We start from the raw sequence: 17,803 nt of genomic DNA, 5'->3' as shown, positions 1-17,803 counted from the left end.
GGAGTACTTTTACAAGTACGAGTACAAGTACACATACTGAGTATCGGACTCGATAGCCGATACTTGTATCGGTATCGGTGCATCCCTACTGTGTATGTTATATTTTCTGTGCAGAGATGGAAATATAAAAGACAGTTGATGCAGACACACCCGTTTGTACTCTTTTATTCCCTATCCAATGAGAATCGATAAGCAAAATCGATAATGGAATTGGAATCATTCAATTCTTATCGATTCTCATCCCTTATATGTGTGTCTTCCATGAAGTCCATCAAACTTAGAAAATCTGTTATTACCGTGTGTAAACAGAGTATTGCTTTTGCTTTGCAAGCCCAATAAGCGCATAACAACAACCTGATTAGGCTGATGAAGGTGACATAGTAGACATCTGAGACACCTCACCAAACCCTACCAACACGTCTAGCCTGTTAAAATATCCTCGGACACCAGAGCACCCTGCAGTCACAGCTGTAAACATTTAGGGATCAGTAACCGATTTATGTCTAGTTTTCTGTGTAGCATTAACAGCACACGGCTCCACAGTTTATTTTTTAGACTCATCCAGCAGAGATCCAACAATATCACAGAGCACAGAAGCACAAGTGTTCTTATCCGGTATCACACTGATCGCTTTAGATGTTCGTGTTTATTTAGCCGTAGCCAAGGGTAAAATGTTAAAAGGGTTTAAAGTTATAAAATAATAACACAGATGCTGTATGTGAACCAAGGCAGAATGTTTCAGTATTTTAAAATGACTGTTTTCATTGCTTTAAAAGCTGCAGACTTAAACACTGCCTGACTGAACAATACAATATATAGTTACATAGTTTTTTTTTTCTACACTCGGTTGGTAGCTTCTCCCTTTTAATTCCTTCACATACGTTGTAAAACCTGACAAAATTCCTGTGAGAGCAAGCAACAACAAGTGATGATTTTATGACTCCACAATCACCTAAACTGACCCACTGACCACTGGAACAAAAATATTGTGTCATCTGACTGCAGTCAAGCTCAACAACAGATACATCAATTTTTAGGAAACTTGGTTTTTGTACTGGCTGAGTGAATATCTGTAGTTTTCTCTGCATTTAGCTCAAAAGTTAATGAAAAGGTGTCAAAAAAGTCCATTGTTTAGTGAAGCTATTTTACACTTCCTGTAACCAAGGCTTTCATTTGACAGATTTTGTCAAAAACTCTCTCATAATTCTAAACATCTAACTAAAACAGACTGACTTTGTATTTTCAACTGATCTGCAGTTTGACATTACTCTGGAACATGCTGGTTCTAAATTTCCAACATTTCGCACCACTGACTGTGCTCTGCTGTGAACTTCAGTAAATGAACTGATGAATATGCATCATTCCTTCACAGTTTGTCAACTTGGGTATTTTAACTCTTTATTGAGTAACTCTGCTGAAACAATGTGTGACTTGAATGTATGTGATGTGTTCATGTGACTTTGTGACTTCAGGTAGGTCCTATGTGGACCTGTCACAGTATTTAACATAATTTAAGACTTAACATTCACATTGTTATATTTTAGACATATTGTGTTTCATAAGAACCTACAGAAATGCTTCATTGCCACAAACTACATCAGGTTTAAGACAGTGAAGATAACAGCTAACTGATAAATTACATTCTCATAACCATTTTGATACTAAAAGGCACTATGAACATATTGTAGTGAATAAGAAAAACCACACTACACTCAGCACATGAACATTTGACCCATTGATCATTACCCTCAGATTATTTTGTGTCATTTCAGTGGAAACTGTAAGGCTAGTTTGGTATTTTATTGCAAGTGAAGTTATCATTGGAAGCATAACTTATTGAGCAGGCCTAAAAAATACTGTAAATTCCATTAAGGTCATAGGACGGAAAGGAAACCCGAAAGCAAGTAGTTAAAAACAATCTTTTTAAAGGAGTGATATTTAGCTTTTTTTAAATGGAATTACGCATTTTCAAACATTTCTCTGTGCTCTACATAAACTGTAAATGCTCTGCTTGGGTCTGAATTCTTCATTGATTCAACTCCACAGGTCCATCTTCAACCCTATTTCTGAGTAATGACACCAGAAAGGTGGTTCAGAGCATTAGCCCTTTAAATGCACATGAGCCACTTCAGGCCCCACCCCCTCCAGGTTGTTGGCTGTGCTGCTCTGTCCCGTTCAACCAACAACTGAACATTTTAGGTAATTGGACACATTTTCAGTACGGACTACAAATGCTGCTGCTGACAAACAATGACGTTGTACTCAGAGAAATATTCATTGGAAATCTTGACCTTATATGTGCAAATGTTGTGACGTAACTAGTTATGAAACGTAACAAATTAAGCAAGACTTAAAACGGGCTGTAGAAATCCACTCAATTTTTGAATGAATATACATTGCAAAAATGTAAATCTTTAAGGATATTTTTTTTCATTTCTTGTCAAAATATTTCATCACAGTTAAAATAAGACATAATATATACATAATACATATACATAATATAATCATTTTCACCTGTTCCATTGGCAGTTTTTTTGCTTAATTCAAGATTTTTTGTTTAATTCAATCAAAAAAATCTGCCAATGGAACAAGTGAAAATTATCTCGGTAAGATTTCTTGAAATAAGATTTTCAAGATCTATTGTCTAAAAATAAGTTCTTTATATCTCACTGAAAAGGTACTCTTTAGGTGATTATGTCTTGACTAGAAATGAGAAAAATACGCTTGGTAAGATTTAGATTTTTTCCAGTGTAAAGATGGCTTTACAGCACCTGGATGGTTCAAGTTCATACTTTTTGAATGATTAGGGACCAAATACACAAATAAATGAACCAGAGACTAATAAAAGTGGGTTTAGCCAAATATGACCCCTTTAGTGGAAGTGAGGTTATCATTGGAACCATGGAAAACGTTATCACACATAACTCAGATTTTCCTCTTATTGCGCAGGCCTAAAAAGCACCGGAAATTCCATTAAGGTCATAGTACAGAAAGGAAACCTAAAAGTAAATAGTTAAAAACAGTCTTTTTTAAAGGACAATGCATCAAATTCTAATAGGTTAACCAAACATCTCTTGCAGTCGAATGAATAGAGTAAAGGGGGAAGGGTATGTATTCAAGAGCACTACAATTAACTCACCCAGGTGAGTTTCGCCTATCTGCGTTAACATGGTGTTACGTTCTACCACAATCAAATTTCACGTTTGGTCCAAACAAGAACCACTTATGGCTGTCTATCCTTCCAGATTAGGGCTGCACGATTGTGGCAAAAATGTGAATCACATTTTTTTTTACTTAGAATTGAGGTCACAATTATCTGGCACGATTTTTTTCACAAAATGTTTACTGCACTGCTGTCAAGGAAAATGGGTTCTTTTACCTTTGATTCACGTTTTTTGCATCACTCTGCAAGTAGTCCGGTCACTTATAGTCCCGGTTGCTAAGTGACATCAGCTGATCTGTGAAAGTTTGCAGCGCAAAGAAACTTCCCAGCCAGCACAATGGAATTTTTTTAATATAAAATTTTTGGTTAAAGGCCGAGTTATCTTCACCAGCAAAGAGAAGAAAAAGAGAAGAACAGTGGAGAAATCAGAGAAGTGAAAGTGAAAAGACACTTGGATCTGGACGACATAAAAGAAGACCGACATGAGATTAACACCACTGAATGTGAACCTTTATTGGGCTTGAGTTCAGGTGGGTGACTCTCACCACTACCACTGGGGTTTTCATCCATTTCACTCTCTTTACCGCAGTCGTTCCTCCGCTGTAATTCACTCTTTCTTCACTCAACTACAGCCGACAGCAGCAGGCTCATGTGTTGCGAAGACACTTTACCATTGGTTGAGGGAGGAGGCGGTGGCAGTTCTGCATTTGTGGGCATTTGTTTGTGATGCAGCCCATGAAATAAAATGCTTAAGAATCGTCCATGTTTAGAAATGAGATCGCGTACATGTGTGAATCGAGATCGCGACCTTTTAACGATTAATCGTGCAGCCCTATTGCAGATAAAGAATTATTTTTAATGTTGTTATTCCGTGGTCCCCCTACCTGCATCCTTGGCCCATCTGAGGATGGAGGTGACCTCGTTGCCCTTTGTGGTGTTACACTGGGACCGGACGGCAGCTGCACTCACCCCCACCGTGCCCTCGTTGGCTTTGACCCCACACAGATAAGCCGTGGCGGTACCGGCGCTGTCGGGCACCTGTGCATTAGTGTTATACGTCTACAGAGACACAGGACACAGAGGTCTGGGGTTACTTTAGGTTACACTCATGTTCTCTTGGCAGTTGTAATAACATTCTGATTTTATAATTTTACTTTGTTTTATTTATTTGTATGTCATAGACAGCAAGAGAAAAATTTAAAAAACTATTTTCATGCAAGTAACACCATAGTGCAGGAGAGGATTGAAGCCATAAAAGGCTTATGTAAATACCTTCCCAGAAGTAAACAATACACAGGAAAAAAAAAAAAAAAAGAATAAAAAATACAATATAACTGAAATAATAATCTAAAGTAAAAACAATAGAAATACCAATCAAATGATATACAGCCTTACATTTTTTGGTAAATTAGAGTCCTTCAAGGTTCAAGGTTACTTTATTTATACCCGTGGGTAGATTTGTTTTGCAGACATAGCAATTGCTTTTGGCATTATAACAAAACATAAACTGAACCTGTTAGGCAGGTACTTGATTGAGCTTCCAGACAAGACAAAAAGTGCTCAGTGTTCCACCATTCATCAGTATAGCAGCATGGATAAGTAAAAGAATAAAATAAATAAGATCAAATAAATAAAAACAAGATGCAATAAAACACAATAAAAACCCCAAGAAGGTTGCTCAGATGCTTTTTGAATAATGATAAAGAAGATGTTGATTGAAGGTCAGGTTGTAGCTTATTCCAAAGATGAGGTCCACGATATTTTAGAGACTACTGACTCACTGCAGTTCGGCAGTAAGGAAGATAAAGTTATATTTATAGTGCTGGAAGAAGAGCTGAAATAATTAATCAAGTAGTTGACAACTATTAAACGAGTCAACTTTTTCAGTAATTTTTAAGAAAATAAATACAACAATTTCATCTTGCACACTTTTACATTTGAATATGGTGTAACTGGTTATTGCTGTTTGATAGTAAAGTGAATATCTTTGAGTTATGGACTAAATAAAACATTTGAGGATTTCATGTACACATTTTTTTAATATCTTTAATCTTTAATATCTCTGTAAATATACTTGGTCACATTCCACCTCTTGTTCTGACTAAAATGATGAGGGCAATGTTATTTTAATTGTATCTAAAGCCTCTTAAAACACAGAAATAAGCACCCTCCCGCTGTTTTCTGACTGAGAGGCATCTCATTGTTAATTCCTACAAGCTGCATTTTTGTTGTTTGTGTAAATTGCTCTAAACCTAAACAGCTTCGTAGTGCAGTTCTTAAAAGACAATACTTTAACATAAGCAAACATGTGCATTTAATAAGGACTATTTTTGGCTGACTGATACATTTTGCTAATTCATAGCAGCAGGATGGTGTATGTGCGTGATTCAATAAACCACAGGTTAGTCAGTGCACTACTGTAGATCGCTGATGTTTTAAATAACTTTTCGACAACGAGAATAGCTATACAGCACATTGGAAAAGGTTTCAGCATCTGGACACTCCCTACACAGGTAATCTGCATCAGTAGGATAGGCTACACTGGAAAAAATCTAAATCTTACCAAGTGTATTGTTCTCATTTCTAGTCAAAATATCTCATCACACTTAAAATAAGACATAATCACCTAAAGAGTAACTTTTCAGTGAGATATAAGAACTTATTTTTAGACAATAGATCTGGAAAATCTTATTTCAAGAAATCTTACCAAAATAATTTTCACTTGTTCCATTGGCAGATTTTTTGCTTGAATTAAGAAAAAAAAAAAAAATGGAATGAATGAACATAAATGAATAAAAACCTACAAAATAATAATGTGGAAAAAATAAGCAAAACATTTACATAAAATAAAGTAAAAGAATAAAGAATAAAATAAGCAACAAAAACAGATTTTTTGCTTGAATTAAGCAAAAAAAAAAATCTGCCAATGGAACAAGTGAAAATTATCTCAGTAAGATTTCTTGAAATAAGATTTTCAAGATCTATTGTCTAAAAATAAGTTCCTATATCTCACTGAAAAGTTACTTTTTAAGTGATTATGTCTTATTTTAAGTGTGATGAGATATTTTGACTAGAAATGAGAAAAATACATTTGGTAAGATTTTGATTTTTTCCAGTGTGAAGATAGCTTTGCAGCACCTGGATGGTTCAAGTTCAAACTTTTAGAACGATTAGGGACCAAATACACAAATAAATGAACCAGAGACTAATAAAAGTGGGTTTAGCCAAATATGATCCCTTTAGTGCAAGTGAGGTTATCATTGGAACCATGCATAACTTTATCACACATAATACAGATTTTCCTCATATTGTGCAGGCCTAAAAAACACTGTAAATTCCATTAAGGTCATAGCATGGAAAGGAAACCTCAAAGCAAGTAGTTAATCGCAGTCTTTTTTAAAGGACAAGAAGATTTTTGAAGATTTTGTCCAGTGTAATTTGTTGATCTATTGTTGGTTTTGTTTTTTCCAGGTAAAATAGAAAATAAAACCAATGTACAACTGATATATCTGAAGCCAAATCTGCTGAGGTTTTGTTTACCCGAGGCATAAATAATGTATGACATATGATTATGTTCTGTAATCTATCGTATGTATGACATAAATACAGAGCCACTATACAATGACACTGAATGACCTTGTTTTACGGTCACAGCCCTTGTCAGGAAGCCATTACTGGCCACAGTGAGATCAATACATGGTGCTGTACAGTAAGATAACCAGGTCAGACCTTAGCCAACGACACAAAAGGGAACTTGTCCATCTCCAGCACCGTCTCTTCTCCACCCTCTCCATTCAGCTGACCCTTCAGTATTCGAGCAGCCGTCACTGTGGGAACGCCCATTCCTAAATACCGAAAACAGGTCAGCTGTTATTAGCTGTTATTGTAGCAGTTTTCCCTCAGGGAGGATGGGAAAAGCCTAAAACAACTAAAACAACAGTTTTCGTTCATCCTCATCAGTGTTTCACATATTTAAGATGTTAGAGTTCATCATTTTTAGGAGAAAGTGACTGATCTAAGTTTCAGACATCTTCCACAAACAAACACTAGAGAACAAGGTGAAAAATAGCTAAAGGTCACCACAAGAAATCAACTCACTATTATTATTATTATTATTATTATTATTTTTTGTAACATTTAAAGTGGGAATTTTGTACTTCTATTTTGTATTTATTTATTGTTTATGTATTTCTTTATTTATTTTTGTCTTTCCTGTAATCTGGAGGGGATGTGTGCGAGGGGAGGGGGGTTTGTTCCGCATGTTGTCTGTCTATTTGTTTGACTTTTGGATCAAACAACGGAACTATATTCTTTGTTTTTTTGTTTTTTTTTTTGTGAAAAAAAAACAATAAGCAGAAGATTTAAAAAAAAAAAAAAAAGAAAGAAAGAAAGAAAGAAATCAACTCACATACTACTGTCACATACTAATTTAATTAGATTTTCCATAGCTGTTTGGTTTTATAGACTTCTTGCCTAAACTGAAAAACATTCACAGGAAAGAAAAAGTTATACTTCCATGCAGTCATTAACAAAGAGTTTGAATGAAGGAAAAATAAATAGTGACGATCTCTTTGTTTTTTCCCCCAGGCTACCCTGCCTTACAAAGCTCTGTACGTTTCACAAAGTCTGTAGAAAAGGGTTTATGGGGCAGATGAGTCTCATTTCTTCGACAAAATCCTATGAATTTTCCTGTGTAAAGCAGACTCTTCTTAGGAAACATTTGCTAGAGAAGTAATTATTGCCTAGTGTGTCTTACTAGTGTTAAAAATACACTGTTTATGAAGTCTTAGGATGCTGCCCGTTGTTGTGTGTGTACGCTAACATGACCTTGCACGCAGCACTGTGCAAGAATGCCATGTTGTGCCTATAGTCCAAACAGAGAGAGCAGAGGCCCGATGGAGGATAAAAGTTATTGTGTGACCAACGAGCGGCGTAACACAAACACAAGCCCAGGGTCTGGTGGCAGCACCGTTATTATTTCCTCCATTCGTTCACTTCACATGTGGAAAATGTTTTGAAAGTCTGATTCATGTTTGGTTGATTTACATTATAAGTCCATATTTTAGATGAATGGACTGGTGACAAATTAAAGGAAAAACCTTCATATAAAACAAACACCATGATTTATACTTAAATATTTTCCAATAAAATGCAGATACAAATATCCTGTGTGGATTTTGGCTTTATCTCAGTGTCTACATTGGTGCTGCTGCACAGTCTAAGTCTCTTAACTACAGTCATTGCACTGCATCTACTAGGGCAATTCATAGTTTTTACTGTTTCATAGGGATGTAACAATATGAAAATTTCATATCACGGTTATTGTGACTAAAATTATCACAGTTATCATTATTATCGCGGTATTATTGAAATTGTGCTCAAAATGTTCAAAAAGTACTTATACACACACTGAAATAATTTAACCAAGTTGTATTGAAAAACAAAAAATAAATAAATAAATAAATAATTGGCACAATGTACCTTCTGTTGGCAGAAACATTCAAATATTAACCCTTAGTGGTCTGAGTCGATTTTGTCCGTTTTTCAGTCCTTTTGATTTTGCCTTTATATACTATATAAACAAATGTTTACTATACCCATGTTTGGGATCTTTTTTTTCAGCACAACTTCATTTACATCATCTGCCTATTATTTTTTTTTCACTTTAACCTACTATATCAACACAAAAGGACAAAAAACACACAAAAAAAAATATAAAATCCGATTTGAAAAATGTATATACTGTATTGCATAAATAACACAAAGATGCTTAACAAACCTTTTCAGAGACTTTAAAAGTGAATATTGGTTCCAAATATTAGGTATATAAAATTCAAATTATAATAAATTAAAACTATACTCAAATATTTGACATAAAAGCAGATCTTTACATAGGTGTTTTCTCCCCTAAAAGTGCGGTAAGCAAACACGGTTATCGTGATAATTAGAATTTAAACGGTAATACTAACCATCTGCGATTTTACCGCGGTTTATCGTTATACCAGGAATCATTACATCCCTACTGTTTTAGCACATGTACAGTAATATGGTGCAGTTACCTTAACCCTTGTATGCATGACTAATTAATAAACTAGTAGTATTTTTGACATAAAACATACAATTCGATTTCTTCAACATCTTATTTCTTCAGTGTTATACCCAGCTATTCATTGTAGTGGATTCCCTGCATCAACAGTTTAAAGTGTAATGGTATTGATTTTTCAAGTATAAACACATCCATAAAGCTCTATCCACAAAGAGAATATATCGCTGGTTTAAGAAAACACATTTCAGTGTAAAATGTAACTGTCTGCTGTGGTGACTGTCATGAATCAGTGATTATATTCTGTGAAACTTCAGTCACTGAAACAAAATGACAAAAACCATAAGGATTAAACTGTAAATAAACTATTCCCTAGCTTATTAGAGAATTTCTTCAAAACCACATTTTGGATTAATTAAACAATATATCAGGATAAAATAAGACTTTATTTATACCACAGTGGGGAAATTCAAGTAACACAGCTGCATTTACATTAAAGTAAACCTAACAAATATTAGAAAATGTGATGGAAAGACAATTAAGAGTCATTACTGCAAATAATGTAGCTTTAATTAAAGACTGAATATCTGTCCACTGCAGGAATGTCGTGCATGAAAGGGTTAAAAAGGGATTCATTTGTGTCAAATTTGTGTTGCTAAATCTTTACTGAGTGAGTAAAGCTATTAATGAGCTGCACAGCACTGGGAAAGTCTGACATTGCAGTGTTTTTTTCTGTGATATGAAAAGCTGAAGAGCTAAAAAAGCTTTTCAATCCTAACACCCATTTCGAGGCCAGGCCATCCATTTTCTGAACTTTAATGCTCTACATTTGGTTTTAATGCACCAAACAGAAAAGCAGATGAAGTTATTTTAATAATAACACTGGGTGACTCAATGAAAGTCCAGTCTTGTTCAAGATCAACCTTATTACATATTAACCGTTAGTCTTCGTTTCAAGTTGTGTGGAAAGTGCAGATGTCAGTGTAACACTGGGAAAACAATTGTGTTGAAAGGCCGAATAAAACCAGGCTTATGATACACAATAAAAACATCATTTTCAGCAATATTGTCATTACATTTGATGCACATTCAAAGCATGAAGAGATGGTAAAAACAGGCTTCTGAGGAAAATGCTTGCATGAAAAAAAAACAAAAACATGTTACCGTGTTTGGTGGAAAAGTGCACTACATCAGATGTGCAGCATCTTGTCACACCTGATTATCATTATAAATAGATGTATATAGTTTTCCTTTAAAGAGATACCTGCATTTTCAATAAATAGTTGTATATTACTTTATGTATATACGAAAACTTTATGTATATTACTTTATTTGTGATATTTGTTTTTTTTTTTTTTTTGAAGTTCTAAATTTTTATGTTAATTTCCAAGTTATAGAAATGTTTCATTCACTGTGTTTTGGAGGAAAACCAGTAAAGAATTTAACTTTTTCCTACTCATGTTTTCTGTTTATTTTGGGTTCCGTGTGTTAAAGGTGGGGTAGGAGATCCTGGAAAAACAGTTCGAGCAAGTTACATTTTGAAAATACACAATTCAAAAGTCCAAAGCCCCTTCTTCAGACTTCCCCTTGAAGCCACGCCTCCAGAGTACCGGAACGTGCAATGCTTGTCCCCGAGGGTTCACAGGCTCCCCACCCCCCACCCCGCGGAAAACCTCATTCATTATCCTCCAACCCCCCCCCCCCCCCAATTCAGGTCTGTATATCAGTATATTAGATTAGAAGTTGGACTTTTCACTTGTTATTTTGATACGTGTTCTAAGTAATCTCTGGCTGGTAAAGCTATAAAATGTTCCTAATTTTATGAATGCTGGTGCTTTACATCTTACTCACCTGTAATCTGTGCATTTCACCATTATCTTTGTCGGCAGAACAACCCCAATTCATGTCTATTTGGCTAACATTACATTCCATAGTGATTTAAGTTATGCCGTGTTTCCACTACGTGAAACAGGCTCGACTTGGCTTGACTTGGCTCGGCTCGGCTCGACTCAAGTACCAGGTCCTATTTCTTGAGACCGTTTCCATTACAGTATACTACTGACTTTACAGTACCTGGACATCATAGCGATGCGGTGCGTTACTTCCGTGTACTTCTGCCCAGAGAGTTGCTGATAAACTCACTCGTTGCATGTTGTCTCGTCAAGCTCACGCTGAATTTTTACGTCTGAACCTCTTCAACAAACCATGGTATAGTTTTGGGCTGTCATCATGTGGATTAACCTACCACTGTATTTACTGTCAACTTCCGCATCTGTTTTTTGTAAAATGGCGGGTCGCAGAGACAACCCTCTGACCAATCAGTGTTCTGCAGTGTTTACATGTCATGTTTTAGTATCTGGTCCCCAGTCCTGGAACCTCAGTGGAAGTGATACCAAAAAACTAGTACCGGGCACCAGATTCCAGGTCCTTTTCCGTAATGGAAACGCAGAAAGGCTGAGTCGAGTCGAGCTGGTACCACGTAGTGGAAACGCGACATTAGTGATAAAACAGTTTGCTAGTGAACTTTCCATCCTAATATAGCTAATATAGCCAAGCTCTGGCCCTGGCTTTGTTTCCTGTACAGTTGCTCCAAGCCTCTGAGAACACACGATTCGCGCACGAAGAGGGGTACGCTCACACAGAGGGGAGAGGGACAAATGACAGTTTAGTTTGATAGACATATCACCATTCAGTCATTTCGATGGGCCGGTTAAAATGACTGGATGGTGTTTTTTCAGTCCTGTTCGTTCCACAGGTGACTAAAATTTTTTATTTTTCTCTTAGAGCATTTCATTCATTGGTTGAAATCAGGGTGTGAAAAGGATTTTAAGCAATACAGTAAAAAATGCTCCAGGAAAACATCTCCTACCCCACCTTTAATACACCCCATCAGATTTTTCTTTAATTTGCCACCAGCCCGTTCCTAAACTGCAGCCTTTGGTGGATTATTAATAATTCTATCCTTTAAAAATGACTAAAGGGCAAAGTGTGATCAAGGTATGGGCAATTTGAGCCTAATGATGCTCATAAGATTTAATATAACTCTGCAGCAAGGTTACCTTCCACTTTTAGCTTGATTTAGTCAACTTTGGGGGAAATGTCATCATTTTTAGTCCCAATGTGGAGGTGAAGATAATGACTTTACGGCTTACCATCTCCAAGGAAGAGGATGAGATTCTTTGCTTTGTTTCTATTAAGGTTTTGCAGTGTCAGAGCGTTCTTCAGTGTCCGCTGAGCAAAGGTGTTCCAGAACTTTGGGTCCTTTTCTTGCTCTGTGTATTTTGATAAAAAAAGGAATTAAATGCAGGCTTCTTCAGAATACAGAACTATATTTTTGACCTATAAACTCTCAAGGAATGTAACAGTGTTCTCTACATTATATCTATTTTGTACAAGGTTTATCTTGTGTCAGACAGTAGAAGAGGCTTTATCTTAACACTAAATTCCTGTTATTTTCTCTGGTGCATCCTGATTGAACACAGTTGCCAAAAATATCCACTGTTCAGGAACACCATGTACATTAAACAAATTTCACCATAGGACAGACCTTTGAATATTATCAACATCCCCACTGTGTTTGCCGGAAGCCTCCTGCTGAAGTACAGATGGATAGATTTCAGATTTTTTTTTTTTCTATTCTGTGGCGATTAACAGGTACTTACCTGGGAATTGTGGCTTCCCCAAGGTCCCCAAGATCAGACATAAGCAGATGATGAGCAGGGCTGACACCTTCATGTTGTTGTCTCTGTGTGGCTGATGTGTCGTCCTAGACAGCCATAACATACCACTTTAAGAAGATGTCTGCAGTCGTCTGACAGCCTGAAGAGAAAAATGACACACCGCTAATTAAGTCTGTGTCATCTCATCATACACTGACTCTGACATACTGGTTTAATACTTATTTACTCTGTGATGATTCGACTAGGCGTAGTTGTTTCCTGCAATTAACACATATCCCGTACTACTGGAAATACTGATGATTTGTACTCAACATGACAGCCTCAGGTTTCCCTCTTAAAAAGAAAACTCCAATGGAGACAAGTGGAAATATTTCTTCTTCACTCACATAAGTGTTCTTTCCGATTAACAAATGAAAAGACCCAATTTTGTTGAAGTTCCCAAATGAATATTTCTCGCTATTTAACCTTTCTTAAGTGATTTATCACCATTTATTACAATATTATCCTTTTTATTATCCTTTTTTCAGTGTAAATCATGTATTTTCCTATATTTACTTCACAAATCATGTAGATGTTCATGAAAACTCAAAGTAAATTAAAACATTATTATACCAAAATGGAGAAACATGAAGAAAAAGTAACTTTTTCAGCAAAAATATCAATAACTGGTCACCACTGTCATTTGTCAAACTACATGGGTTTTACTGGAGTTACAGAAGAGGACAATGTTTCCACATTCACTATTGCGCCTCTGAACATCCAAATGGGTCACAGCTGATGACCATGAAAAGTGGATACTGCATTTTACCACAATTATTTACTGATAGGATTAGTGGATTAATAGTTATTAGACATGTTGGATCAGTAACTGCTTTTGGTTGGGTTTTTAAGGGTTAAAGTGTAACTTTAACACCTTTCTAACTTGAACTCCACCCACTTCATGATTCTAAAAATGGCTACAAAGTCAGAAAGAGGTGATGAGGTCAAATGTCCAAAACAGAATGTGTCTGAACTACTCTTACCATAGATGTGATTCAGGAGTAGTTCAGGGGCGCTTGTAAAACGGAGAATTAAAACACACTTATGCAGAACTACATGAAGCTCTGAAATGTGTAGTTTTGTACTAGTTTTACCACACAAAAAAGGCTCACCTAAAAATAATAAAATAAAAACCTGTACACTATATTTAGAATATTTTTGACACTTCTTGTCATCATACATTTGTTTCCCATGAGGAACTGAAGCCCTGAGGCCTTTTATACCCACCAGAGTTCAGCAACAAAAAGAGCAACTCAGCAGTATATGTTGTGTCACTGTGGTGTTTTACTGTTATTTCAGATTCAGGCTAACATACAGACTGACTGATGGAGGCAGCAGTTGTACAACACAAAATCAATTCCTCTGTGTGAGGTTGGTGGTTCAGAATAGAGCAATAATACAGCTTCAGTTCAGTGTTTTGGAAAAGTTATTGAAGTTTGTTAGAGTCTGACTGAAGGTCAGGTGGACTGAACACATCTGTTTACAGTTTAATGCTGATTTTTGTCATAAAATTTCCATCATGCAGAGCCATCTGAAAAGAATGACTCTTCTTCATCTTTAAAGCTTAGGATTTTAAAACAGGAAATAGTCAGTTGAGCCAGTTTCACTAATTAAACAAAGATTTACATATATTAGTCATTTTTTATTCATACCCTGCCATTGACATGTTTCATCACGTTAAAGTGGAATAATGACAGTGATAGATTAAAAACATGTTCTGGTTTGAATTATTCCTTGAAGACACCAGAAGCACAAAGCTGCATTAAGGCTACAATGTTAGCATTTTGTTTAACCCATAAAGACCCAGCGCTACATTTGTGGATGTTCCCAAATAAATTTTCCTCTATTCAACCTTTCTCAAGTGATTTATCACAATTAATTCTTCCATGTTCTGCATTTTTCAGTGAAAATCAGGTATTTTCCTGTATTTGATTTACTGATCATGTAGATGTTCTTAAAACCTCAGCATAAGTAAATTCAAAGGTTATTAGATCAAAAATGAGGAAAAAGTTACTCTTTCAACAAAATCTATCATTAACTGAACATAAACCCAGTGTGTCCATCCGCTGTCATTGATCCAACTCCATGGGTTTTACTGGTGAATCAATGTTGTAGAAGATGACGGTGTTTCCATGGTAACTGCGGAACCTCTGAACGTCCAAATGGGTCATATCTGATGACCATGAAAAGATGACAGACTGCATTTTACACCAATTATTTACATGTATTGATCAGATTAGTGGATCAACAGGTATTAAACAGTTTAGATCAGTAGATGGTTTTGGTCGGTGGTGGATGTTTGGGTCTTTAAGGGTTAATTTCATTTTAGTTTCTGAACTCCATTTTAGTGTAGCTAGTTTTAGGCTAGCAAGGTTTACTAACGCTGCTTTCAGTGTTTGTGTAACTCTTCAATTTTTGTAAAATTTACACATTTATTTAATTTTTTTTTTTTTAGTAGTAGCAGTTTTGGGCTACGATATCTTACCTTAGATAGCATGGGTAAGCTAGCTTTGCTGTTTTAAACAAGCATTTCCTATACTTTTATAGATTCATGGCTAGTTGTATTTCTAGCTAGGGTCACTAATGCTACTTTTAGTGTTTGGTATGACTTTTTTTCCTTTTTGGGGGGGGGGGGGGGGGGTATTTGGGCTAAGTTAGCTTACCTTAGCCAGTCAAGATAAACTAGCTCAGCCCTCTTGTGCAGGTTTTTCAAATACACTTTCATAGCTTCATGGGTTTTCTTCTCTTTAAGAAATGTTCCACTATATTTTATTACCTTCCTCTCCCTATCTAAGACTCAATGGTGGTTTCAAATGGGATTCTGATACTTTCTACATACTATATTTTCACCAGGATGCAGGTGTGGATGTTAAACAGATATCCATGATGTAGTTACTATTTGCTACAAAAACAATGGAAGATACTTTTGATATGCACCAAAATCATTATAGCATAAGTCAAGTATAAAACAAAAAGTTAAATAGTAAGTAAGTAATTTATTCGTCCATTTAACAAAACATGATATATACATACATACAGTTTGGATTTCTATATTAACCATGGGCGAAAAGGTGTGGGCAGAAGTAAACAGTAAATAGTGACAAAGGAGAAAACTAAAAACAATTTCCCTTTCATTTTTATTAAGGTTTAGTTCAGAGGAGTTTATTTAGTAGGAGAGTTTATTCACACCTACGTTTTGTTATTTTGTTAGTTTTAATCAATGCCAACAATCTTGGGCTGTAGAACTAAAGAGGAATCCAACAAACAGTCTGGTTTAATGTAAGAAAAGGTGTGTAAAGACACTTCTTTATATTGTTAAACTTGGCCAAGCCTTTTAAATGCAGATCGTTCAGCCCATCATCAGGCTTTGCTGCAGAAACAAAAGGGCAGCGTGAAGTTTAAGCTGGAAGCCTTGCTGTGAATCTAAGTAGTCACAACAGGGGCCTATATGGGTCCTGGCCAGTCAGGCTTTTATCTATAATTATCCACACCCTGCTCCATTCTTCCTTGTGCTTACATTCAAGGTCATTTTAATTGGATTGAGCTCCATAGTACTGAGAGGTTTAAGGGCCATAACAAAGCTGATTAACGCCAAATGATTGACTGAACACAACCACCTATGAGGCACACACACACACACACACAAATAAATAAATAATTCAATAAATACTTGGCTAGGTCTCCAGATACCAATGCTTTAATCGCAAAAACATTTTACCTGCACAGTTAAGCTTCACATTTGTTATTCAGCATGGGCAGGGATGGTACAAGCATTTAAAAAACTCTACTCTGGATAATTTTTCATTTCAGTATTGATGTTTTCCCTCAAGCTCCAGCCTGTCAGATCTTTAAACTCCAATTTTTAACTTCTAAGTATCCGATTCAAGTCACGTTCCATAGCACCTCCTCGCCATCTGTAAAGCTCTAAAATCCAAACAAAACAAGATAGTTGTGGTAAAATTATAATCTATGCCAGAAGCAAACAACCGGTACCGTTCCATGATGTTGTTCAGCCTCAGAATCTACCAGGTCCGCCCAGAGGCAGTGAACCGGCCAGTCTGCAGGTGAAGTAGCACATGACTATCACCACGGCCACCAGCAGGATGCCGCCCAGGGTGGAGGTCAGTATCAGACTCAGTCCTGGTTCCATCACGTCACCAGACACTGAGCTGCTCCAAGGTGTGCAAAAACCCAATATTTCCCAACATCAAATATTTCCAACTCCACAGTGCTTCCCTGAGCCCGAGGCAGTGTGTCTCCTCACACTTAAATGTGTCACTGCAGCAGGTAGCAGCTCCACAGCAGGGATTAGGATTTTAATTGTGCACGCTCTGAAGAGAGAAGCTGACAGATAGAGAGGATGACCTCTGAAAAAATCAAAACTCTTCCTCTGTCAGTGTGGGTAGACAAACGCTATATGACTAGAGCTGAAACAATTAATTGTCTGGAGTCGATTAAAAAAATGAGTTGATAACAATTTCCTTGAATCGAAGCTTGTGTTTCGCACGGAGGCTTATCGAGACACACATGAAGTTGTATTAGTCCCATCTTAAGTTATTAACTTTTATGCAAATTTGTTGAAGACTGCAGTGCACATATTGTTAGATGTCATTTGACATGTTTGTTTTTTATATATGCATATATATATAGTTTTGTTATGTTCAATTTATACATATTTTTGTATACAGTCGCGGAAAAAATTATTAGACCACCCCTTGTTTTCTTCAATTTCTTGTTCATTTTAATGCCCAGTACAACTAAAGATACATTTGTTTGGACAAATATAATGATAACTACAAAATAGCTCATAGTAGTTTAATTTCAGAGCTGATATCTATCCATTTTCCATGTTTTCTTGATAATAACCAAAATCACTTC

General features: G+C 36.1%; 1 protein-coding gene across 1 annotated transcript in view; it reads right to left on the bottom strand.

Moving 5' to 3' along the window:
• Positions 1–17,231, bottom strand: part of alpl (alkaline phosphatase, biomineralization associated) — a 34,466-nt gene extending 17,235 nt beyond the window's left edge. The window contains 6 exon segments of the mRNA XM_030134070.1: positions 4,048–4,222; positions 6,893–7,008; positions 12,359–12,478; positions 12,869–13,025; positions 16,792–16,849; positions 16,919–17,231. Of these exon segments, the coding sequence (XP_029989930.1) occupies positions 4,048–4,222; positions 6,893–7,008; positions 12,359–12,478; positions 12,869–12,989 (532 nt within the window). The 5' untranslated portion in view covers positions 12,990–13,025; positions 16,792–16,849; positions 16,919–17,231.
• Between the last annotated feature and the right edge of the window lie 572 nt (positions 17,232–17,803).

This window comes from Sphaeramia orbicularis, chromosome 5 (assembly GCF_902148855.1).
Source record: "Sphaeramia orbicularis chromosome 5, fSphaOr1.1, whole genome shotgun sequence".
Classification (NCBI taxonomy): domain Eukaryota; kingdom Metazoa; phylum Chordata; class Actinopteri; order Kurtiformes; family Apogonidae; genus Sphaeramia; species Sphaeramia orbicularis.
The sequence above is the reverse complement of the archived record's forward strand: the minus strand, read 5'-3'. Positions and strand labels throughout refer to the sequence as shown.